Source organism: Zophobas morio, unplaced genomic scaffold (genome assembly GCF_036711695.1).
Source record: "Zophobas morio isolate AGI-343-1 ecotype UQ-CSIRO unplaced genomic scaffold, CSIRO_AGI_Zmor_V1 ptg000004l, whole genome shotgun sequence".
Classification (NCBI taxonomy): Eukaryota; Metazoa; Arthropoda; class Insecta; order Coleoptera; family Tenebrionidae; genus Zophobas; species Zophobas morio.
In genome coordinates, this window is record NW_026972109.1 from 2436493 (window position 1) to 2461309 (window position 24817).

At 33.2% G+C, this 24817-nt stretch overlaps 3 protein-coding genes across 4 annotated transcripts in view; 1 reads left to right on the forward strand and 2 right to left on the reverse strand.

The window, feature by feature from the left end:
* Dtn (detonator) overlaps positions 1-10793 on the forward strand; it is a 221214-nt gene extending 210421 nt beyond the window's left edge. For both annotated transcript variants that reach the window (XM_064066820.1, XM_064066829.1), the window contains 4 exons: positions 3038-3641; positions 3691-4118; positions 8753-8913; positions 9021-10793. In XM_064066820.1, coding sequence (XP_063922890.1) covers positions 3038-3641; positions 3691-4118; positions 8753-8913; positions 9021-9035 — 1208 coding nt within the window. In that variant the 3' untranslated portion in view covers positions 9036-10793. The remainder of the gene's footprint in view (positions 1-3037; positions 3642-3690; positions 4119-8752; positions 8914-9020) is intronic.
* Positions 10782-24800, reverse strand: LOC135137251 (large ribosomal subunit protein uL16m). Its single transcript, XM_064066863.1, has 5 exons — positions 24790-24800; positions 18476-18662; positions 18268-18425; positions 18021-18219; positions 10782-11077 (listed from the first exon to the last, which is right to left on the reverse strand). Exons 2-5 carry the CDS (start codon positions 18612-18614, stop codon positions 10818-10820), a joined length of 756 nt encoding a protein of 251 aa, XP_063922933.1. The 5' UTR covers positions 18615-18662; positions 24790-24800; the 3' UTR covers positions 10782-10817.
* On the reverse strand, positions 18749-19807 carry LOC135137241 (uncharacterized). The gene is made up of 2 exons (XM_064066852.1): positions 18986-19807; positions 18749-18933 (listed from the first exon to the last, which is right to left on the reverse strand). Exons 1-2 carry the CDS (start codon positions 19623-19625, stop codon positions 18815-18817), a joined length of 759 nt encoding a protein of 252 aa, XP_063922922.1. The 5' UTR covers positions 19626-19807; the 3' UTR covers positions 18749-18814.
* Positions 24801-24817: the final 17 nt, after the last annotated feature.

A 24817-nucleotide genomic window follows, 5' to 3' on the forward strand; every position in this document is an offset into this window, starting at 1 on the left:
TCAATATAAAAATTGAAAAAACCAAAAACTCTAAAATCGTGAAAATTTCAGATTTAATAAATTTGGTCTTTTTGAATTAAATTAAAAATTAGAATCTGGGAAAATGAAATATTACACAATTGAGAACTTAAAAATTTTAAATGCTAAATTCAAAATGGAAATATCGAAAAATTGCAAATCAAATATTTGAGAGATCGAAAAATTACAAAATCAAAAATTAAAAAATTCCAAAAATTGTAAACTCGAAAAATTGAAGAAACAAAAATTCACAAATGGAAAAATACTGATTCATAGAGTTTTTCACAGACATAACCTGAAGTCATGTTTTTGTTAATCTTTGAAAAAACTGTAAAAATGAGGAAAATGTTTTCCAAAATTTTCCAAAAAATATTAGTTTTTTAAGAATAATAACAATTTGACGTTATTTTGATTTAGCCCATTCCAACAAACGAAAAAATTGGAAAAAATCGACAAAATATATGTTAAAAATTTTTCCAAAAATTGTTGTAAGAGCAGCTAGAGAAAAAAATACCTACTGATTCATAGAGAGTTTTTAGTAGATTCATAATTTGAGATCATTTTTGTTTTAATCCTTTAAAAATGAGGAAAATATTTTCCAAAAAAATTCGCAAAAAATTTAAAATGGTCTCTTTCTTTCAAAGAAAAAAAAACACTATTTTATATAACTTCTTTGTCGATTAATCATTTGACGTCATTTTGATTTTGCTCATTCCAACAAGCGGGAAAATTGGCAAGATATTTTTTCGAAATTTTTCAAAAATGCCCAAAAATTGTTAAAATTACATCAGCTATACGAAAGAGAAAAATACTGATTCGTATAAAGTTTTTCATAGATTAATAATAATTTGAGGTAATTTTTGTTCTAACCTTAAAAATAAGGAAAATATTTTCCACAACTTTTCCAAAAAATATTAAAGTGGTCTCCCTTCGTCTTTCAAAGGAAAAAAGGACTACTTTATAGATAATTCTTTGTAGATTAATAATTTGACATCATTTTGATTCTGTCCATTTCCACAAGCAAGAAAATTGGCAATATATATTTTCGAAAAATTTCCAAAAATTGTGAAAAGGACAGCTATGCGAAAATGAAAAATACTGATTCATCTAGAGTTTTTCGTAGATTAATAATTTGAGGTCATTTTTGTTTTAATCCCTGAAAAAACTTAAAAAATAAGAAAAATATTTCCCAATAATGTTCAAAACATATTAAAATGGTTTTCTTTCATAGAAAAAAGACTACTTTATAGAAAAGTCAAAACTCTAAGTAACTGTAAAATCGAAAAATTCAAAAATCCAAGAGTTGATAAATAGAAACTTTGAAAAACTTAAAACAAATTCGAAAAACTGTAAAAATTAACAAAAATCAGAAAATCGAGAAATTACAAAATCGGAAAACTAAAGAATTTTTAGAAACTCAAAAATCCTCAGTCAACACAATATAAATAAACGCGGTGAATGCAATTAAAAATTAGTTAAGAAAAATTTAAATATAAAAATATAAAAATTGAAAAATCCAAAATCGCGAAAATTTTAGATTTAATAAGTTTGTTCTTTTTTAGTTAAATTAAAAATTAGCTTTTGGGAAAATGAAACAAGTGAGAACTTGAAAAATTTAAAAGCTAAACTAAAAAGTCTCGATTAACTGAAATAAGGAAAAATTAAAATATCTACAAATTGAAAAATTGAGAACTGCAAAATTGCAATATCGAAAAATAGCGAATTAAATATCTGGGAGACCGAAAAATTACAAAATAAAAAAATAAAAAATTAGAAAGATTGTAAATAAAAAATTAAAGATTGAAAACTAGGAAACCTAAAATCGGAAAACTGTAAAGCCGAAAAATTGAAGAAACAAAAATTCGCAAATGGAAAATTTGAAAATCGAAATATTAAAATGGGGAAAGCGGAAAAACCAAAAACTAAATAAACGATCTAGAACTTGGCAAATGTCGATAAATCAAAATTTTGAAAAACTGAAAATTGAAAATCCAAAAGCTTAAGTTTCTTCTTGAGAAAAGAAGACTACGTATGTTAAGAAAAACAGAGACAAAATATAAGCCCCGCCCACCCACCCTATCTCAATTGGGATGATTTTTTTTATTCGTCGTGAGTCAGGGGGCGAACCTTAATAAAAAATCCTTATTTCTCTACAAGAAATTACCATGTGAAACAAGTCATTGTGTTGTTCAAAGAAAATTAAATGTATGTATTATGTAAAAAAGTAAGCCAAAAATTAAGTTTCACCTATGTCCGCATCGATCTCAATTGTGATAAACAAACGATCTAGAGATTCACAAATTGGTCTAACTCTAAAATCGAAAAATTGTTAATTAAAAAATTGAAAAACTCAAATGTTGATAATTCAAAATTTTGAAAAACTGAAAATGAAAACTCAAAAACTTGCAAATCGAGACATTGTACAATTAAAAAATTGCAAAATAAAAATCGAAAAACTGAGAAATCGTAAAACCAAAAACTATAAGTGATAAAAATTGGAAAAGCCAAAAATTGAAAAATCGAAAATAAAAAAAAATGTGCTTCGCTTCATCAACTTCTCAACTCATGAGCCGCCCCTGGTATAACCCCGTTGAGAAATAAAGCATTATTATTATGAGTTATGAATAATTATTGACGCGTTTCGCGGCGATATCTCGCTTGTTAATGTTAAAAAATTAAATCGTTCCGACATAAAAAAAACGTAAGGATTTTAGGATCTCTAAACAAGGCATTATTTACGTTGTTTATAGACGGGAAGAAGCACGTTTTGACCGTAAATGTTTTAGTGAAATTCATAAAACGGCCACTAATAACGCTCGGGTCCTCTGCCATAAGAATTTTTATTGTCAGAACAGCGCACAATTTTCGCAGCGCCATTTGTCTGTTCAGGTTTAGACGGTTCCCAGATTGCGCCGAAAACAATCTGGAGCATGCGGTCAATGCGGGATAACAAAACTGAGAAATACCTATGGTTTATGAATCGGCCTCTATTATCGAGACTGAAAATTTTCCCTTTCAGGCACCCCCCTCAAAGACGACGACTCGCAAGAGCCCAACGTGCAAGCCCGGCAGTACCAAGGGGGCAAAGGCGTGATCCGGCAGCACACCTCCCAGCACATGACCCCTCTGGAAATCAGCATGTACGTCCTCCTCGGCACCTTCTGCTGCGCCATCGTCGTGTTCGTGGTATCCTGTGTGGTGTACGCCTCCAAGTTCAAAGCGGAAGAAGGCGGCATCGCCACGGGGGTCCGCGCCGCCCCGGTGAACCCCGGCAGCCTGGTGGTTCACCGCGAAAACCGCAAACCCAGAGAGACCACCACCAACGCACACGACTGGGTCTGGCTGGGTCGGGCCACCCTCGACAGCTCCAACCGAAACTCCGCCGCCACCAACCCGAACGCAAGCGAAATGAGGATCACCACGAACCCGCTCAATTTGAATTATTGTGATCCCGACGACTGTCTAGCAACGAGTTTTAGCAATCCTAGTCATATCGAACTGCCAAGTTCGTCGCAAGCTGATATCAACTCGAACAGGCCGATTGACACTAGTACGTACTGCAAAAGCAAGAGTACTGCCGCCACCGCCGGGAGCAGCAACGACAATGACGATTTGCAAATATGGTGGGTTAAGTTAGCGCAAACTTGAAAATAGTAACGATGATTGTTTTAGGAATAAGCCGACGCCGCCGCCGCCGCTGCCGCCGCACGGGGTGCCCCTGCAGCCCAAGCCCCCGCAGACCGTGGAGGACTACCGGCCCCCGGTGCCGCCGCATCGCAATATCGGAGTGACCACGTCGCTGGAAGCCACGCCGCCTCGGAAGCATCACCACCACCACCATCACAGGAACAGCAAACACCAAGACAACAAGCATCACCATAGGACGGCTAGCGACTACGGGTGGAGCATCAATCCTCAAGACGAAGACATCGTCATGGCCGCGAGTCAGGAACCCATGAAGAGCGTTTTCGAATTCGACGACGAACCTCCCAAAGAAGAGAAGAAGGAAGAAGTGAAAATGAGAAGTAAACCTCCGAAGAACGACGAGGAGAACGTGCAGTTCGTGCAGTACCCGAAGTCGCCGAATTCCAACGGGAACGGTCAGTACGATAGTCGTCTGCGGACTTGTTTGATCCGCAGACCGGAGCGCGCGCAGGCCAATGTCGACTCTAAGCGGTCAGAATTTTTTAGTCACAATTCTGGTAGTTAGTTTTTACTTTTATTTTTAGCAATAACGCGAAAAAGCTCTCAGTGATCGAAAAACCAAAAAATTGAATTTATCGAAAATAAAAAAAAATAAAATCGAAAAATTTTGTTAAAACTTGAAAAATGGGGAAATCTAAAAATCGAAAAGTCGAAAAAAAATTTAAAATTGAAAATAGAGATATTGAAGAACTGAATGAAAAATCGAGATATCGAAAAATCTAAAATTTAAAACAATAAAAAATTTAAATTGGAAAATCGAAAATTTAAAAATTGAAATGTAGAAAAACTAAAAACTTGAGAAATCGAAAAACTTAAAATTTTAAAAGCTGAAAAGTTGAAAAATTAAGAGATTGAAGTATTGAACAGTCGAAAAATTCAAAATTCTAAAGTTTAAAGAAAAATTGAAAATCCAAATAGTAAAAAATCGAAAAGTTAAAAAATCCAGGAGCCCAAAAATCGAAATGATGAAAAATACCAAAACTGAAGGAAAATCCAAAAAAATGAGAAATTAAAATATTGGAAGATTGAGAAATCAGAAAACTAAGAAAGCAATATCGAAAAATCGTAAGCTTCAAGTATCGAAAAATTGAAGAATCGAAACACCTGAAAAATTGAAAAATTGAAGAATTGAAGAAGTGAAAAATCGAAACTGAGAAGTCGAGAAATGGGAAAACAAAAAAAAGATTACTTCAGAAATCGGAAAACTGAAAATTTATAAACGTCAAAATTTGAAAAATTGAAAAATCGAATTATCCAGAAAAGTTAAAAAAAAAACTAAAAATTGAAAATCCAAAACGTAAAAATAAAAAGTCCAGAAATCGAAAAATTCGAAAACTCAAGTATCGAAAAATTTAAAAAATACAAAAAAAACTAAAGAATCGAAAAACTGAAAAATTACAAAAATGAACGACTTCTAAAAATTGGGAGATTAAAAAATCAAAAACCTGAAATATCGAAAAATTGAACTGAAGAACTGAAAGATCGAAACTTTGGGAAGTCGAAAAATGAAAAAAAACAAAAAAATAGATTAATTGAGAAATCAGAAAACTGAAAATTCAGAAACGTCAAAATTTGAAAATTAAAAAATATTTAAAAATCATTGAAAAATTAAAATATCGTAAAATTGAAAAATGGAGAAATCTAAACATCAAAAAATCAAAAAAACAATTCGAAAAACTCCTCCGAATCGAGAAATCAAAACTCGATAATTAAAAAAAATTGGAAAATTGAAAAATCGGATAATTCAAAAATCGAAAAGCCGAAAAGCAAAAAATCGAAAAATTGAAAAATTGAGAAACAGAAATAGGCCAAAATCGAAAAGTTGAAAACGGAAAAATTGATAAACCGAGAAATTGAACAAAAATTAAAAAAAAAACTGAAAATCCAAAAAATAAAAATTCGAAAAATTCAAAAGTCGACATATCGAGAAGTCGAAGAAACGAAATAATTAAAAAACTAGAAAATAGAGAAACCGAAAAACCAAACAAGCAAAGTCGAAAAATCGAAGAACTGAAGAACTGAAAAATCGAAACTTCGGAAACAGATTAATTCAGAAATCGGAAAACTGAAAATTTAGCAACGTCAAAATTTGAAAAATTGAAAAATAGAAATACTGAAGAACTGAAAAATAAAAAAATCTTAAAATTAAAACATTGAACAATTAAAATATCACAAAATTGAAAAATCGGGAAATCCAAACATCAAAAAATCAAAGAACAAAAATTTAGTTTTCTTTCACATAGTAATTTCTCGTAGAACGATTTTACAATTAAACTCCGCCTCTCGGCTTACGGCGAATCAAAAAAACATCAGAATAGAGACAGGGTGGGTGGGCGGGGCTTATATGTTGTCTTTTTTTTAATATACATAGCCATTTTTTCGCAACAAAAAACTTAGAACATGGGTAAAGTGGTACATTTTTGCAAGGAAATATGGTTTTGCGATTATGGGGCGGAGCCTAACTATGGGGCGGAGTCTAATTGCAAAATCGATATTTCCTTATGAAAATTTTCCATTTGTTGTAAAAAGAAGTCTACACATATTAAAACAAAAAAATCAAAATATAAACCCGCCCACCCGCCCTGTCTCAATTGTGATGATTTTTTTTATTCGCCGTTAACCAAGGGGGCGGAGCTTAACTGCATAATCGTGTTATTCAAAGAATATTATGATTAATGAAAATTTAAAGACAAAAATTAAGGCACACCCCCCCTTGCCCTGATGTAAATAATAATTCATTCATTTGTTGGCAGACCTAGGGGCGGAGCTTAATTGCAAAATCCATATTTCCTTACAACAACTTACCATTTTAAACGTGCGTTAAGTTTCTAAGAATAAAAAAAAATCATCACAACAGAGATGGGGCGAGTGGGCGGGGTTTATATTTTGTTTTTTTTTTCTTAATATACGTAGTATTCTTTGAAAAACACAATTCACAAAAACATGTTTTTAATTTCTTGTATAGAAATAAGTATTTTGCAGTTAAGCTCCGCCCTCCTGATTCTCGATGAATAAAAAAATCATCAGAATAGCGATAGGGTGGGTGGGCGGGCTTATATTTTGCCTTTTTGTTTTAATTTGATTGTACTTATTTTCACAAGAAGAAACTTAAAACATGTTTAAAATGGAAAATTTGTATAAAGAAACATCGATTTTGCAATTAGGCTCCGCCCCATGTTTTATGTTACTTGTTGTGATAAGATGGCTGCGAATATTAAGAAAAAAAAAGAAAGAAAACAAGCCCCGCCCACCCACCCAATCTCAATTGTGATGATTTTTTTATTCGTCGTGAGCCAAGAGGGCGGAGCTTAGCTGCAAAATTCTTATTTCTCTACAAGAAATTAAAAACATGTTTTTGAATATCGTGTTATTCAAAGAATACCATCCATATTAAGAAAAAAAGGCAAAATAAAAACCCCGCCCACCCACCCCATCTCAGTTGTGATGATTTTTTTTTATTTTCAGAAAGTTAAAACACAAATCGAGAAATCAAATAATCTAGAATTTAAAACATTGAACAATTAAAATATCGCAAAAATGAAAAATCGAGAAATCCAAATATGTATTAAAAAGCAAAAAATAAAAACTCGAAAATCTAAAATTTAAAAATCAAAAAACCGAAGAATCCAGAAATCGAAACTCCAGAATTTAAAAAATTGAAAGCCCAAAAGTAAAAAATTGAAAAACCGAGAAATCCAAAAATTCAAAAACTGAGACATCGAGAAATCGAAAAATCAGGGGATCGAGAAATCGAGGAGTCGAAAGCCGAGAAGAAAATTTGAAAAAAGAAAAATTGGAAAATCAGAAATTAAAAAAAATGGAAAATTGAAAAATTGTAATATAGAAAAACTGAAAATTCGACAATTCGAAAAACCTAGAATTTAAAAAAAATAAAACATCGTAAAGTTGAAAAATTGAGAAATCGAAGAATAAAACAATCGAAAAATTGAAAAATTTAAAGTTTAACGAAAAATTGAAAATCCAACAAGTAAAAATCAAGAAATCAAAAATCCAGGAGTACAAAAATCGAAAAGTCGAATAATCGAAATTTGAAAAATCCCAAAACTGAAAGAAATATCCAAAAATTGAGAAATTAAAAAAATTGGAAAATTGAGAAATCGAAAAATCGACGAATTGAAGAATTGGAAAATCGAAACTTGGAAAAGTGGAGAAAAGGGAAAAGCGAAGATAGATTAATTGAGAAATCGGAAAACAAAAAATTTAGCAACGTCAAAATTTGAAAAATAGAAATACTGCAGAACTGAAATATCAAAAAATCGAGAAATCCAAACATCAAAAAATTAAAAAATAAAATTTCGAAAATCTAAAAAGTAATTGAAAAATTGAAAAATCGAAACAAAAGTCCAAAAGTAAAAAATCAAAAACCGAGAAATCGAAAAATCAGAAGATCGAGAAATCGAGGAATCGAAACCCGAGAAGAAAAGTTAAAATTGAAAAAATGAAAAGTCTAACGAAAAACTGAAATTCCAAAAAGTAAAAAATCGAGAAATCAAAAAATCCAGGTGTCCAAAAATCGAAAATTCGAGAAATCTAAATATTGAAAAATCCCAAAACTGAAAGAAGTATCTAAAAAAATGAGAAATAAAAAATCGAAAAATTGAAAAATCAAAAACCTGAAAAATCGAAAAATTGAAGCTTTGAAGATTTGAAGAGGGCAAAAATTGTGAAATCGTATCATTGAAACATCGAAAGTTGAAAAATCGAGAAAACGAAAAGCCGAAAAATCTCAATGGCGTATTTATAAACCACAAGTTCAGGACTATCATCAACTCCTGGGGGGGATCAACGGATAAATAATGACTAACAATTTAACATGCTTCCAATAACTATTTTTTTTTTTCAAAAAATCTTGACGTCTATAGGTAAAAACTCAACACGGATCCGTAAATCGTTAAGTCGGCTTAGAGTTGATATTGGCCTGAATGTGCTCTGGTCTGTAGATCAACCGAGTTCTCAAGCGACGAGTGGACTATAAATAGCCAACTAACTGTTTGTTGCTTTGTTGTAGGGAGAAGTAGCGCGGAGGTGAAACGCGCCACCATCGTCGGAAACCCAATGTTCAGCAGCTCGGAGACGGCGACGGCGCCCCCCGCCGACTTGCCCGGTCTGGACGACCTCCAGCTCGACATGGACTACGACCAAATCATGCACTATTTTGATAATTTGAAGGTACGTTGTTCAGAGAGTGATTAAGTGGTGGTGGCGGAGCGCAATGCCACGTTGGTGGCGGGGGTGGCATCGCTTCAGCCGCCACATTCGATGTTTCCCTGTTACAGGAATCAAACGCCTGAGTAGAAGAGATCATTGCAAAAATCCGAGACATTTTATTGTCGTTCAGCGAACAATACCGAGCTAGCGCACTCAACGGAAACATCAGTCCGAACCACGTGGTGAATATTAACCAAAGTTTCGATTACTTCTTTGACCATCTGAGTGAGTCGTACGCTTAAACACACACCTCGATTAGGGTCAATTAAGAATAGAAAGCCTTCGCCTTCTTCTTATATCAATTGTATACCCGTACTATAATAATACATGCAATCTGCAAGACTGAATTATATAGCTTGTTATTTAGTTGTTTAAAGGTGGTTGTGGCCTAAATACTATGATTTTTTCAACAGATTCGGAACGTTCAGCAAATTTAATAACTCAGACAGTTTGACTTTTAGGCCACAACAGGTTGTCCTTATGACACTATTTAATATATAAATAATAGACATGTTATAACTATTCATGTGTAGGTTATGATTATGACCTTAGAGTATTAAAGACGGCGACATGCAGTGTGCGCATGCGCCGGGTACTATTCAACCGCAATATTGTATTAAAGGGGTACAACATCGAAACGACTAATGAAATGTTTAGAGGAGGTTTGCAGTGATCTGAAATGTAATAATCTAGTCAAAACCGTTTAGCTTTATTTAAAGTATTTTATACAACGTATGAAACAATTGCCATACTTAAGTGTAAGCGTTAAATAGATGCACAAATATGGTTCCTGACGTTGCGTTCTTGTATTGAATTTCTGAAGAACCTTGATTTCGTTTCGTTCTTATAGAAAAGTGCGGTAGAGGCGATTAGAGCGCCACCTAGAGCACGCCCTTTTCATTTTAATTCTATAATTTAATTACGATTAGAATTGTGTACAGTTTTGTATAATTGTGTAAATAGTAGATTGTATATTGCCCTGACTGAAGCTAAAAGGGGGTTATTATTTATGTTGGTAGTATTATACGTTCGAAATGGAGTATGTTGCTGGATTTTTTCATGCATGGATACTCGTCTGTTTTCGTGTAAATAATAGACTGCTTAAGAGAGTATAAGTAAGCTTAGATGATCATCAGTTCTAGTCCACCTCTAATAAACGCAAAATTTTCAATGTTTAGGAGTATGCTTTCAGACTTTTAGACCTCTAGCACTATCGCAGAGCTTGTAGTGAACTACACGTTTCCAGTTTTCGTACGGGTGCTCACGTTGTTTTGAGATCTTCCTCCATGACACTTCAGTATTAATAAACGCTCTTGTTCAAATCGATTTTGTGTTCAATACTCTACAAAAAGTGAATATTCTGTTTGCTTATGAATGTATATAACAAAAAAAATATCATTGTTAATGGATATAAAATGTTAGAACTTCCCCTTGAGAATATTGTGCTTTCAAATACAAATTAAATGTTACATTGTATGTAGTTACAAAATATATTCGATTTTAGTGCGTTTTATACATAACATTCCCTCCTGCGCTAGAGCTTGTTTTAGGATAGAATTTTGTATAAAACTGACTTGATTTCTTTTAACTGAACCAAAGCAAAGATGGATTTAACGAGGCGTGATTTGTGTGATCGACATATCAGAAATTGTTTGTCCAACTTTCCAATTTGATTTCACAAGAGCGGTCTCTAATGAGATATTTTTGGTTAGTTGTTAAGCAGAAATGTATGTCATCCATATAACTGATAACTTGGTGTAAATCGAGACAACTGATATATGTACAAGTACAATATGTAAGTTACCATACAAATCAGTAAAATAAAAGTATTTGTAACTGTATTCGCTTTATTTATTCCAACTAAACTACAAATATTTCCCTAGAAACTTAAAATCGAACGGCGACATCCACCTCTGACACCCACCCAAATTATTCTGCATCACGTACTTCATCGTGTAGTAATTCTGATTATTCTTCTCCCTCCATTCTTCCTCCTTCTTCTCTTTATCCATTATTTCTTGCGACACGGCCATCGCTTGGAAAGGCAGCTTCATGGCAACGTCCCGCAAAAAACCTTCCACTTCTTTGTACTCGCATTTACCCCCCACTTCCACGATAATCCGCCCTGAATCAAAAATAAATAAAAGGTCCATTTACAAACTTGCCGCTGACGTTGCCGTTACCAGATAAACATGCAGCAAAGGTATGCGTCGTCAAAGAATACTATGTTGATTAATCAAAAATCGAAGACAAAAATTAAGCCATGCCCCCCTGCCCTGATTTAAATAATAATGAAGTTTTCATTCGTTGGTAGACCTAGGGGCGGAGCCTAATTGCAAAATCCATATTTTGTTTTTGTTTTTTTCTTAATATACGTAGTATTTTTTGAAAAACACAATACTCAAAAACATGTTTTTAATTTCTTGTAAAGAAATAAGTATTTTGCAGTTAAGCTCCGCCCTCTTGGTTCTCGGCGAATAAAAAAATCATCAGAATAGCGATAGGGCGGATGGGCGGGCTTACATTTTGCCTTTTTGTTTTAATTTATGTAGACTTCTTTTCACAACAAGAAATTTAAAACATGTTTAAAATGGAAAATTTGTATAAAGAAACATCGATTTTGCAATTAGGCTCCGCCCCATGTTTTATGTTTCTTGTTGTGAAAAGATAGCTACGCATATTAAAAAAAAAAACACAAAATATAAGCCCCGCCCACCCACCCAATCTCAATTGTGATGATTTTTTTTATTCGCCGTTAGTCAAGAGGGCGGAGCTTAACTTCAAAATCGTGTTATTCTAAGAATACTACGTTGATTAATGAAAAATCAAAGTAAGCCATACCCCCCTTGCCCTGATTTAAATAATAATGAAGTTTTCATTCGTTGGAAGACCTAGGGGCGGAGCCTAATCGCAAAATCCACATTTCCTTACAAAAATTTATTATTTTAAACGTGTGTTAAGTTTCTATGAATAAAAAAATCATCACAATTGAGATGGGGCGGGTGGACGGGGTTTATATTTTGCTTTTTTCTTAATATACATAGTATTCTTTGAAAAACCCAATACTCAAAAACATATTTTTAATTTCTTGTACAGAATAAAGTATTTTGCATTTAAGCTCCGCCCTCTTGGTTCTCGACGAATAAAAAAATCATTAGAATAGCGATAGGGCGGGTGGGTGAGCTTACATTTTGCCTTTTTGTTTTAATTTGTGTAGACTTCTTTTCACAACAAGAAACTTAAAACATGTTTAAAATGAAAAATTTGTATAAGGAAACATCGATTTTGCAATTAGGCTCCGCCCTATGTTTTATGTTTCTTGTTGTGAAAAGATGGCTATGTATATTAAGAAAAAAAAGGCAAAGTATAAGCCCCGCCCACGCACCCAATCTCAATTGTGATGATTTTGTTTATTCGCCGTTAGTCAAGAGGGCGGAGCTTACCTTCAAAATCGTGCTATTCAAAGAATACTACGTTGATTAATGAAAAATTAAAGACAAAAATTAAGCCATACCCCCCTGCCCTGATTTAAATAATAATAAAGTTTTCATTCGTTGGTGGACCTAGGGGCGGAGCCTAATTGCAAAATCCATATTTCCTTACAAAAATTTACCATTTTAAACGTATATTGAGTTTCTAAGAATTAAAAAAATCTTTACAATTGAGATGGGGCGGGTGGGCGGGGTTTATATTTTGCTGTTTTTCTTAATATACGTAGTATTCTTTGAAAAACACAATTCTCAAAAACATGTTTTTAATTCTGTACCTAAGAGCGCAAAGTAACTCCATTTTTAGATAAAATTGGACAAACAGGTATTTTTTGCTATAAAATGTTGACGCTTCTTTGTCTAATTCAGGTATTTACAATTTTTTATTTGTTATATTCAATATTTTGTATTATATATTTAGAATAAGCTAATAATTTGTCCGGTATGTAAAACGAGCCACAAATAATTGCTCTCACTGAAAACTGACAATTTGCAGTTACACACTTTGCGCTCGCAGGTACAGAATTTCTTGTAAAGAAGTAAGTATTTTGCAGTTAAGCTCTGCCCTCTTGGTTCTCGACGAATAAAAAAATCATCAGAATAGCGATAGGGCGGGTGGGCAGGCTTATATTTTGCCTTTTTGTTTTAATTTGTGTAGACTTCTTTTCACAACAAGAAACTTAAAACATGTTTAAAATGGAAAATTTGTATAAAGAAACATCGATTTTGCAATTAGGCTCCGCCCCATGTTTTATGTTTCTTGTCGTGAAAAGATAGTTACGCATATTAAGAAAAAAAAAACACAAAATATAAGCCCCGCCCAACCACCCAATCTCAATTGTGATGATTTTTTTCATTCGCTGTTAGTCAAGAGGGCGGAGCTTAACTTCAAAATCGTGTTATTCAAAGAATACTACGTTGATTAATGAAAAATCAAAAACAAAAATTAAGCCAAACTCCCCCTGTCCTGATTTAAATAATAATGAAGTTTTCATTCGTTGGAAGACCTTGGGGCAGATCCTAATTGCAAAATTCATATTTCCTTACAAAAATTTACCGTTTTAAGCGTGTGTTCAGTTTCTATGAATAAATAAAATCATCACAATTGAGATTGAGAGTTTATATTTTGTTTTTATTTTTTTCTTAATATACGTAGTATTCTTTGAAAAACACAATGGTCAAAAACATGTTTTTAATTTCTTGTAAGGAAATAAGTATTTTGCAGTTCAGCTCCGCCCTCTTGGTTCTCGGTGAATAAAAAAATCATCAGAATAGCGGGCGGGCTTACATTTTGCCTGTTTGTTTTAATTTGTGTAGACTTCTTTTCACAATAAGAAACTTAAAACATGTTTAAAATGGAAAATTTGTATAAGGAAACATCGATTTTGCAACTAGACTCCGCCCCATGTTTTATGTTTCTTGTTGTGAAAAGACAGCTACGCATATTAAGAAAAAAAAAACACAAAATATAAGCCCCGCCCACCCACCCAATCTCAATTGTGATGATTTTGTTTATTCGCCGTTAGTCAAGAGGGCGGAGCTTACCTTCAAAATCGTGCTATTCAAAGAATACTACGTTGATTAATGAAAAATCAAAGACAAAAATTAAGCCATACCCCCCTGCCCTGATTTAAATAATAATGAAGTTTTCATTCGTTGGTAGACCTAGGGGCGGAGCCTAATTGCAAAATCCATATTTCCTTACAAAAATTTACCGTTTTAAGCGTGTGTTGAGTTTCTATGAATAAATAAAATCATCACAATTGAGATGCGGCGGGTGGGTGGGGTTCATATTTTGTTTTTGTTTCTTTCTTAATATACGTAGTATTCTTTGAAAAACACAATACTCAAAAACATGTTTTTAATTCCTTGTAAAGAAATAAGTATTTTGCAGTTAAGCTCCGCCCTCTTGGTTCTCGACGAATAAAAAAATCATCAGAATAACGATAGGGCGGGTGGGCGGGCTTACATTTTGCCTTTGTTCTTTTAATATGTGTAGACTTCTTTTCACAACAAGAAACTTAAAACATGTTTAAAATGGAAAATTTGTATAAGGAAACATCGATTTTGCAATTAGGCTCCGCCCTATGTTTTATGTTTCTTGTTGTTAAAAGATGGCTATGTATATTAAGAAAAAAAAAGGCAAAATATAAGCCCCGCCCACCCACCCAATCTCAATTGTGATGATTTTTTATTCGCCGTGAGCCAAGGGGGCGGAGCTTAACTGCAAAATTCTTATTTCTCTACAAGAAATTAAAAACATGTTTTTGAATATCGTGTTATTCAAAGAATACCATCCATATTAAGAAAAAACGGCAAAATATAAACCCCGCCCACCCACCCCATCTCAGTTGTGATGATTTTTTTTATTCTCAGAAAGTTAAAACACTTGAAAATTGGTAAATCAAATAATCTACAATTTAAAACATTGAACAATTAAAATATCGCAAAATTGAAAAATCGAAATCCAAATATGTATTAAAAAAGCAAAAAATAAAAATTCGAAAATCTAAAATTTAAAAATCAAAAAACCGAAAAATCTAGAAATCGAAACTCCAGAATTTGAAAAATTGAAAGCCCAAAAGTAAAAAATCGAAAAACTGAGAAATCCAAAAATTCAAAAACTGAGACATGGAGAAATCGAAAAATCAGGGGATCGAGAAATCGAAAGCCGAGAAGAAAATTTGAAAAAAGAAAAATTGCAATATAGAAAAACTGAAAACTCGACAAATCGAAAAACGTAGAATTTAAAAAAAAATTAAAACATCGTAGAGCTGAAAAATTGAGAAATCGAAGTGTCAAACAATCGAAAAATTGAAAAATTTAAAGTTTAACGAAAAATTGAAAACAATCGACGAATTGAAGAACTGAAAATTAAAATTCCAAAAAAATTTTTCATTCGTTGTCAGATCGATGGGAGGGGCTTAATTGCCAGATTCATATTTGTCTAGAAGAATTTACCATTTTAATGATGTTTTAAGTTTCTTGTTGTGAAAAGATGGCTATGTACATTAAGAAAAAAGTAAGACAAAATACAAGCCCCGCCCACCCGCCCTATCTCAATTGTGATGATTTTATTTAATCATCGAGAGCCGAAGGAGCGAAATTTAACTGCAAAATCCTTTATTCTTTCTCTATAAGAAATTTCCATATGACATGTTTTTAAGTAACGTGTTATTCAAAAAATACTATGTATATTATGAAACAATTAAAGTTAAATATTAAGCCCTGATCTAAATAGTAATGAAACTTTCATTCGTTGGCAGACCTAGGGGCGGAGCCTAATTGCAAAATCCATATTTCGTTACCAAAATTCACCGTTTTAAACGTGTGTTATTTTCTAAGAATAAAAAAGATGAGATGGGGTGGGTGAGCGGTGTTAATATTTGGCTTTTTTTCTTAATATACACAGTATTCTTTGAAAGCCACGACACTCAAAAACATGTTAATTTCCTGTAAAGAAATAAGTATTTTGTAGTTAAGCTCCGCCCTCTTGGTTGTCAGCGAATAAAAAAATCATCACAATAGGGACAGGGCGGGTGGGCGGGTTTATATTTTGATTTTTTTGTTTTAACATGTGTAGACTTGTTTTACAAACTTAAAACATGTTTAAAATGGAAAATTTGTAAAAGCAAATTTCGATTTTGCAATTAGGTTAAGCCCCATAATTGCAACATCCATATTTCTTTGCAAAAATGTACCATTTTAACTATGTTCTAAGTTTCTTGTTGTGAAAAGATGGCTATGTATATTAAAAAAAAGCCCGATCTCAATTGTGATGATTTTTTATGCATAGAAACTTAAAACACGTTTACAATGGTAAATTTTTATAAGGAAATATGGATTTTGCAATTAAGCCCCGCCCTTTGATCTAACAACGAATGAAAAATTCATCACGATTGAGATAGGGTGGGTGGGCGGGGTTTATATTTTGCCTTTTTTTTAAATATACATAGCCAACTTTTCACAACAAAAAACTGAGAATATGGTTTAAATGATAAGTACATTTTTGCAAAGAATCATGGATTTTGTCAGGAGAAAGTAATGAATGTCACATTTTATTTATTGGAAAAATGTGGTCAAGCACTTTTCGGCCAATAAAATGAGTGACCCAAAAGAAAACCGGGTGGGTGGGCGGGGCCACTTTGAATATTTTAAGCCTAATTTGCCACTTGACGTACTAAAATTCAGTCTTCATCTAATCAAAAAAACTGATGAAATTTAAAAGGGGTGGTGGGTGGGATTGGTTTTACGTTTTTTGTCTAGATTGCGTTGTTTGTCACTATAAAATTCCCCTTTTGTCCAATACAAAGAATGAATAGGCGGAAATCCGGGTGGGTGGGCGGGGCCACTTTGAATTTTTGTAAATCTAGTTCGCCATTTGACACAGTAAAATTCAGTCTTCATCTTATCAAAAAAACCAATGACATCCAAAAGCGGAGGTGGGTGGGGTTAGTTTTACCTTTTCGTCTAGATTCCAGTGTTTATCAATTTTCTGTCCAATAAAATGAGTAATCAAGAGGAAAATCGGGTGGGTGGGCGGGGCCACTTCGAATTTTTACAAATAGATTCGATCACATGACAAAATAAAATTCTATTTCCATCTAATCACATAAGCCAATGAAATTCAAAACTGAAGGTGGGTGGGGTTAGTTGTAGGTTTTTGTTTAGATTCCACTGTTGTTCAATATAAAATGCACTTTTCGTCCAATAAAATGAGCGACCAAAAAGAAAACCGTGTGGGTGGGCGGGGCCACTTCGATTTTTTTAAGCCTAATTCGCTACTTGATGTAGTAAAATTCAGTTTTCATCGCATCAAAAAAACCAATGAAATCGATTGTTTTCTCCCACACAAGATTTTTGTATTTGTAATATTATTAAGGACTACCAATGTTTTCTCCCCATTTTACAACATTTAAAAAAAATGCTCATTGAATTTTTGTAAAATTATTAATTACTAAAAAATATTTCTAATTGTTTTCTCCCAATACCCTTCAATTATAGGGCGGAGCCTAATTGTAAAATCAACATTTCCTTATGCAAATTTTCCATTTTAAACATGCTTTAAGTTTCATGTTGTGAAAACAAGTCTACACACATTAAAAGAAAAAGGCAAAAATGTAAGCCCGCCCACCCACCCGTTCTCTATTGTGACGATTTTTTTTATTCGCCGTCAACCAAGGGGGCGGAGCTTAACTGCAAAATACTTATTTCTTTGCAAGAAATTAAAAACATGTTTTTGAGTATCGTGTTGTCCAAAAAATACTATGCATATTAAGGAGAAAAGGCAAAATATAAACCCCGCCCACCCACCCCATCTCAATTGTGATGATTTTTATTCTTAGAAACCTGAAACACCTTTAAAATGGTAAATTCTTGTAAGGAAATATGGATTTTGCAGTTAAGCTCCACCTTCTTGACTCACGACGAATAAAAAAAATCATCACAATTGAGACAGGGTGGGTGGGCGGGGCTTATATTTTGCCTTCTTTTTTCTTAATATGTGTATACTTATTTCGCCAACAACTAACTTAAAACAGCAACGTCAACAGCAAGTTTATAAATCACACTCAATCTAACCTGCTTTAATTGGCGTTACATAATGGTCGATAGCCCCTTTGCCTCCCCCCATTCGCTGCCCCTGACCCTTCCGGGTGAGGGGCTGCCAGGGTGAGTCGACCCTCCACACTGCGAACATCCTCTGCGGGTCAATTTTTCGACCAATAGCGAGCCGCATCATCTCAAAATGTTGCCACTTTAACCGGCCACCCCCTAAAGCCTGAAAAACACCAAATAAATTTCACAAAGTCGCTAAGTCAACGTCTACCATAATTCCGTATTGTTTATGAATGAGGAAGTTGTGCACAGGCTCGGGGCCCCTCATCAGACGCAACTTTTTCTGCATTTTCGGCGCTTTGATACCTGGAGCATAGTAGGGAACTTTGTCTACGAACCTTAGTTTGGGGCGCTCCGGGATTTCGACGTCTGGAAAAATCAAGTTAGTAGGGGGTTAGAAATAAGGTTGGTGATCATACGGTCGTAAGTTGGGGGCGCCGGGAAATGTTTCATTCCGCATGATTGCAAAACGGAGACGGCTGGAACTGATAACAATTTAGTAGAGAATTCGAAAAGTGGTGAACTACCCTTCGTCAGGACTAATTTTTGAATATTCATTCTTAATTTTGTGTTAATAATTCACATTTGTACAATTGTTAGGTTAGGGTCACGATTGACGTAAGGTTGACGTTCGACAGCGCCACGGTGTCGCCCAATCGAACTAATTGACCAGGCCCGGAGTAAAACAAATCTTAACGCAAGTAGCAAAATTTATATGTAAAAAGGCAAACTTAAATAATTTAGTTACACTAACAAATTCATTTTTTTTCTTCTTCCAGTGTGATGACTTCCTCGTCGTCGAAATCAGGTTCGCTGAAAACCCACGAAGGCGTGGACATTCTTCTCGTTTTGTTTATTCTAGTGGTACCTTTACCCTCTGAAACAATAACGGGTTAAAATTGAATTTGGATTGAGAATGTCGCCCTTACCGGTGTAACCTTTTCGCTTCTTTCGTTTGCAGAAGAAGGTCACCCAAATGCCTATTCCGCCGATCGGTATTAACAAAAGGAGGAAATATAAATAGTTTAAATTAAAAGAACTAAATAGGCTTATTCCACTGCCGTCGCTTGAGTCAGTAATGTTGGACGTTTTTGACGAAATGTCGGCTGGAATCGTGGTAATATTGAAAGAAGGACGAGTGGGTTTAGTTTTGGGGGTAGCACTAGTACTACTACTACTACTACTACTACTACTACTACTACTACTAGTGCGGCTAGTAGTAACAATAGGACTCGTTGTTGTAATCGCTTTCTGGGGTACTTTTTCACTCGTTGTCTTAATATTTTCTTCAAAGATTTCAGTTTCGTTTTCTTTGCTGGTTATAGAAGGCGACTTTATAGTGACTAGATCTGTTTCAGCGGATTCCGCAGTTTCATTTTCTGTTATTGTTGTCGAATCTATTTCGTTATCTGCGTCTAACAATGGTGTTACTTGTCTCAGACTTGGTTCCTCGTCGGCTGTTTCATCCATATTTAACCCAAATCCACTTCCCTCATCGTCACTTTCTACGTCACTTCTTACACATACAATACAAATAGCCACAAGATATATAAAAAACTTTAGCGACATTTTATCAAAAACCTTATATTTTTCTGTACTTGCTACTAGAGATCACATTACGCCCATGTTGTGTGTGTTATCTAAGAGATATACAGTCCTGTTATCTTTATCATGGGTATTTACGTAGTGTCAAGATAACACACTGTACGAGATGCTGCTAAGCATTGGGATTTTGGCAAGTAGGTACACACTCGGTAAATAACTCGGTAAATAAACAGTGACAAAGTGGGGCAAATTTTTGAGGATCACTCAAGTAACTAAAACGAAAAGTGACATTATTTCAAATTTAACGTAAACGTTTTATCAGGTGGGTGTTTGTTCAGAGAAAGATAATGCAATTGGCAGGATGTTAACGTTCGCAAATATGAGTAATAAACGGAAATAATCCGATATAAATAAATAATGGATTATTTAAAATTTTCAGATAATGATTGTCGAAATGGTTTTGTATCTGTTACTCTTGCAAAATCAAATGACTCGATGAAATCAATGAAAGGATTATAGTTATTTCGAGTTTTAACTGCTGTGTCAATGAAGAATAAAAAATCGGAAAACTTGCGTCCACAAATTTTGCCTAACAACAATAAATAATATTGCACAAATGGAGATAACTAAAACACTTCAAAAAGTAAAACATAAGTATGAATGAAAACCAAAATAAGTTTAATACTTGATATTCTACAAAAAATAATTACAGTCACCAAAAGTGACGAAAAAAAATTTGTCGCACCATATTGTTTAATTTTTGATAAAAATGATGTAATTTTGATTATTTCCAATAATTTCTCGTAGATAATAAATCCTTGATGCATTGCTAGATATCTCCGTTTGTTTTTATCACTTGTATTATCAGGAGCTCGAAAGTAAAGCAACCAATTATTTTCGGGTGTAATTCTGGTAATTTTCAGTAATTTTTTTAAGTTTTCAGATTTTGTAATTTCTCGATTTTCCAATTTTTGTTAGATTTTACAGTTTTTCCTATTTGTTTCAAGTTTTTTAAAGTTTTTCAACTCTTGAATTTTTCAATTTTTTTTATAATATGTGTAGTCATCTTTTCACAACAAGAAACTTAAAACGAGATTTCCTTTTACAAATTTTCCATTTAAAACATGTTTTAAGTTTCATGTTGTGAAAAGAAGTCTACACATATTAAAACAATCGACTTATCGATTTTTTAAGTTTAAATGTTTCAATTTAGAATGTTTCAATTTTTCGACTTCTCAACATCTCGCTGTTTCAATTTTACAATTTCGATTTTTCATTTTTCCGATTTTTCGACTTTTCTATTTTCCCATTTTTCAGTTTTAAAATTTTTCGACATTTCAGTTTTGGGCTTTTTCAATTTTTCGATTTTTTATTTCTTGATTTCTTTTTTTTGGTTTTTACTTTTTCGATTTTTTTAATGTTAGATTATCGATTTCATCGTTTTTCGATATTACATTTGTTTAATGTTCCGATTTCCAGATTTAAAATTTTTACGTTTATTTCAATTTTCCGATTTTTCGACTTTTCGATTTCTCAGTTTTTCAACATCGATTTTGGGAATTTTTCAATTTCTCTTTTTAAATTCTTCAGTTTTTGAAATTTCCATTTTTCGGTTTTTCAATTTTTCGATTTTTAATTGTTTTATTTTTTAATTTTATCGATTTCTCGATTTATCTAGAATTCGATGTTTCGATTTTTTCGTTTTTAGGCTATTAATTTATTTCCCAATTTTTCGGTTTCCCGATCTTTTGATGTTTCGATTTTTCTATGTTTCAATTTAGATTATTCGACATTTCGTATCTTCAGTTTTTCGATTCTTAAATTTTTCTCGATTTCCATTTTTTTGTTTGGATTTTTGATTTTTTCATATTTGGACTTCCCGATTTAAAATTCGTTAATGTGTTTCACTTTTGCTAACTTTCCATTTCTCGACAGTCTCGGTTTTTCGGTTTTTATGTGATTTCTGGATTTTCAAATTTTCGATATTTTCATTTTTCGATTTTTTTAAATTTATTCTTTTTTATGTTTCGATTGCTATGGCTTTGTATATTAAAAAGAAAAGCAAAATATTCTTTGTACAAAAACATGTTTTTAATTTCACGTAGAGAAATAAGGATTTTGCAGTTAAGCTCCGCCTTCTTGGCTCACGACGAATAAAAAAAATCATTACAATTGAGGTAGGGTGGGTGGGCGGGGCTTATATTTTGCCTTCTTTTACTTAATATGTTTAGATTTATTTCTACAACAAGAAACTTAAAACATAGTTAAAATGGTACAGTTTTGCAAGGAAATATTGATTTTGCAATTATGAGGCGGAGCCTAATTTCAAAATCGATATTTCCTTATAAAAATTTTCCATTTTAAACATGTTTTAAGTTTCTTGTTGTAAAAAGAAGTCTACATATTATAAAACAAAAAGGCAAAATATAAGCCCGCCCACCCACCCTATCTCTATTGTAATGATTTTTTTATTCGCCGAGAACTAAGAGGGCGGAGCTTACCTGCAAAATACTTATTTCTTTACAAGAAATTAAAAACAAGTTTTTGAGTACTGTGTTTTTTAAAGAATACTATGTATGTTAAGAAAAAAAGGCAAAATATAAACCCCGCCCACCCACCCTGTCTCAATTGTAATGTTTTTTTATTCTTAGAAACTCGAAACACGTTTAAAATGGTAAATTCTTGTAGACAAATATGGATCTTGCAATTAAGCCCCGCCCTCGATCTGACAATGAATGAAAAATTCATCACAACTGAGAATTGAGATCGGGGCGGATATAATTGGAACCTAATCTTTGGCTTTATTTTTTTCTTAATATACATGGTATCCTTTGAACAAAAAGATGTTTTTAATTTCTCGTAGAGAAATAAGGATTTTGCAGTTAATCTCCGCCGTCTTGGCTCACGACGAATAAAAAAATCATTACAATTGAGATAGGGTGGGTGGGCGGGGCTTATATTTTTCCTTGTTTTTCTTAATATGTGTAGACGGATTTCGACAACAAGAAACATAAAACATAGTCAAAATGGTACATTATTGCAAGGAAATATTGATTTTGTAATTATAAGGCGGAGCCTAATTTCAAAATCGATATTTCCTTATAAAAATTTTCCATTTTAAACATGTTTTAAGTTTCTTGTTGTAAAAAGAATTTTAAAACAAAAAGGCAAAATGTAAGCCCGCCCACCCGCCCTATCTCGATTGTAATGATTTTTTTATTCGCCGAAAACCAAGAGGGCGGAGCTTACCTGCAAAATACTTACTTCTTTACAAGAAATTAAAAACAAGTTTTTGAGTATCGTGTTATTCAAAGAATACTATATATATTAAGAAAAACACAGGCAGAATATATACCCCGCGCACCCACCCTATCTCAATTGTGATGATTTTTTTATTCATAGAAACTCTAAACACGTTTAAAATGGTAAATTCTTGTAGACAAATATGGATCTTGCAATTAAGCTCCGCCCTTCGATCTGACAACGAATGAAAACTTCATCACGATTGAGACTTGAGGTCGGGGCGGGTATAACTGGATCCTAAACTTTGGCTTTAGTTTTTTCTTAATATACATGGTATTCTTTGAACAAAAATATGTTTTTCTCGTAGAGAAATAAGGATTTTGCAGCCAAGCTCCGCCTTCTTGGCTCACATCGAATAAAAAAATTATTACAATTGAGATCGGGCGGGTGGGTGGGGTTTATATTTTGCCCGTTTTTCTTAATATGGGTAGACTTATTTCGACAACAATAAACTTAAAACATAGTTAAAATGGTACAGTTTTGCAAAGAAATATTGATTTTGCAATAATGAGGCGGAGCCTAATTTCAAAATCGATATTTCCTTATAAAAATTTTCCATTTTAAACATGTTTTAAGTTTCTTGTTGTAAAAAGAAGTCTACACATATTAAAACAAAAAGGCAAAATGAAATTGTATGTATTGTAATGATTTTTTTATTCGCCGAAAACCAAGATGCCGGAGCTTACCTGCAAAATACATTTCTTTACAAGAAATTAAAAACAAGTTTTTGAGTACCGTGTTTTTCAAAGAACACTATGTATGTTAAGAAAAAAAGGCCAAATATTAACTCCGCCCACCCACCCTGTCTCAATTGTAATGTTTTTTTATTCTTAGAAACTCGAAATACGTTTAAAATGGTAAATTCTTGTAGACAAATATGGATCTTGCAATTAAGCTCCGCCCTTCGATCTGACAACGAATGAAAACTTAATCACGATTGAGAATTGAGATTGGGGCGGGTATAACTGGAGCCTAATCTTTGGCTTTATTTTTTTAATATACATGGTATTCTTTGAACAAAAACATGTTTTAAATTTCTCGTAGAGAAATAAGGATTTTGCAGCCAAGCTCCGCCTTCTTGGCTCACATCGAATAAAAAAATTATTACAATTGAGATCGGGCGGGTGGGTGGGGTTTATATTTTGCCCGTTTTTCTTAATATGTGTAGACTTATTTCGACAAAAAGAAACTTAAAAACAACAACAAAAAATAAAAATCCTCTAATCGAAACATGGATTTACTGAAAAATTCGAAGAATTGCATTACGGACAGCCTACATATTAAACGACATCAATTTCATATAAACTACAGAGGCAAAATTTAATTATTATGATTGAACAAAAAATCATTTTGACGTTTAGCGATATTTCTTTTACAACTTTCTATTTTTATTTGTGCGTTGTTCGGATAATCAGCGAAGTGTGGAAATTATTCTGTAAATTGGTAATGTGTCACGAAATTGAGATTACACTTAAGTATTCTGTTTTAAGCGCCTTTAGATACTACTTAAAGCATTATTGTAATTGTCATAATAAGAATAATAATTTTCTTGGTAAGTTTACGTGTAGTATGCAACGTGGCATGACTTCACGCTGCTTTAAACAGTATGTTATTAAAATGCACGCCACGTCTTCAACTGGAAACATTTTGTTTGTATCAGTATTCAACAAATGCATTTATATTTTCAAGAATCATCTTCTAATTACTTCCTTCACCTTCAAACCTTAAGCGAGTGCGACAATGACACAGTTTTAGCCACTGAACACAGCAAAAAAAAAACTCTACAAAATGGGGCTCCACCGCAAACTCCATTTATTCTGATACATGTATTTACATTAAAAAAAAACTCCGACATTAAGTGCGATGTACTTAGATATATACGAAGTGTGACGTAAGATGATAAATTATCAGTA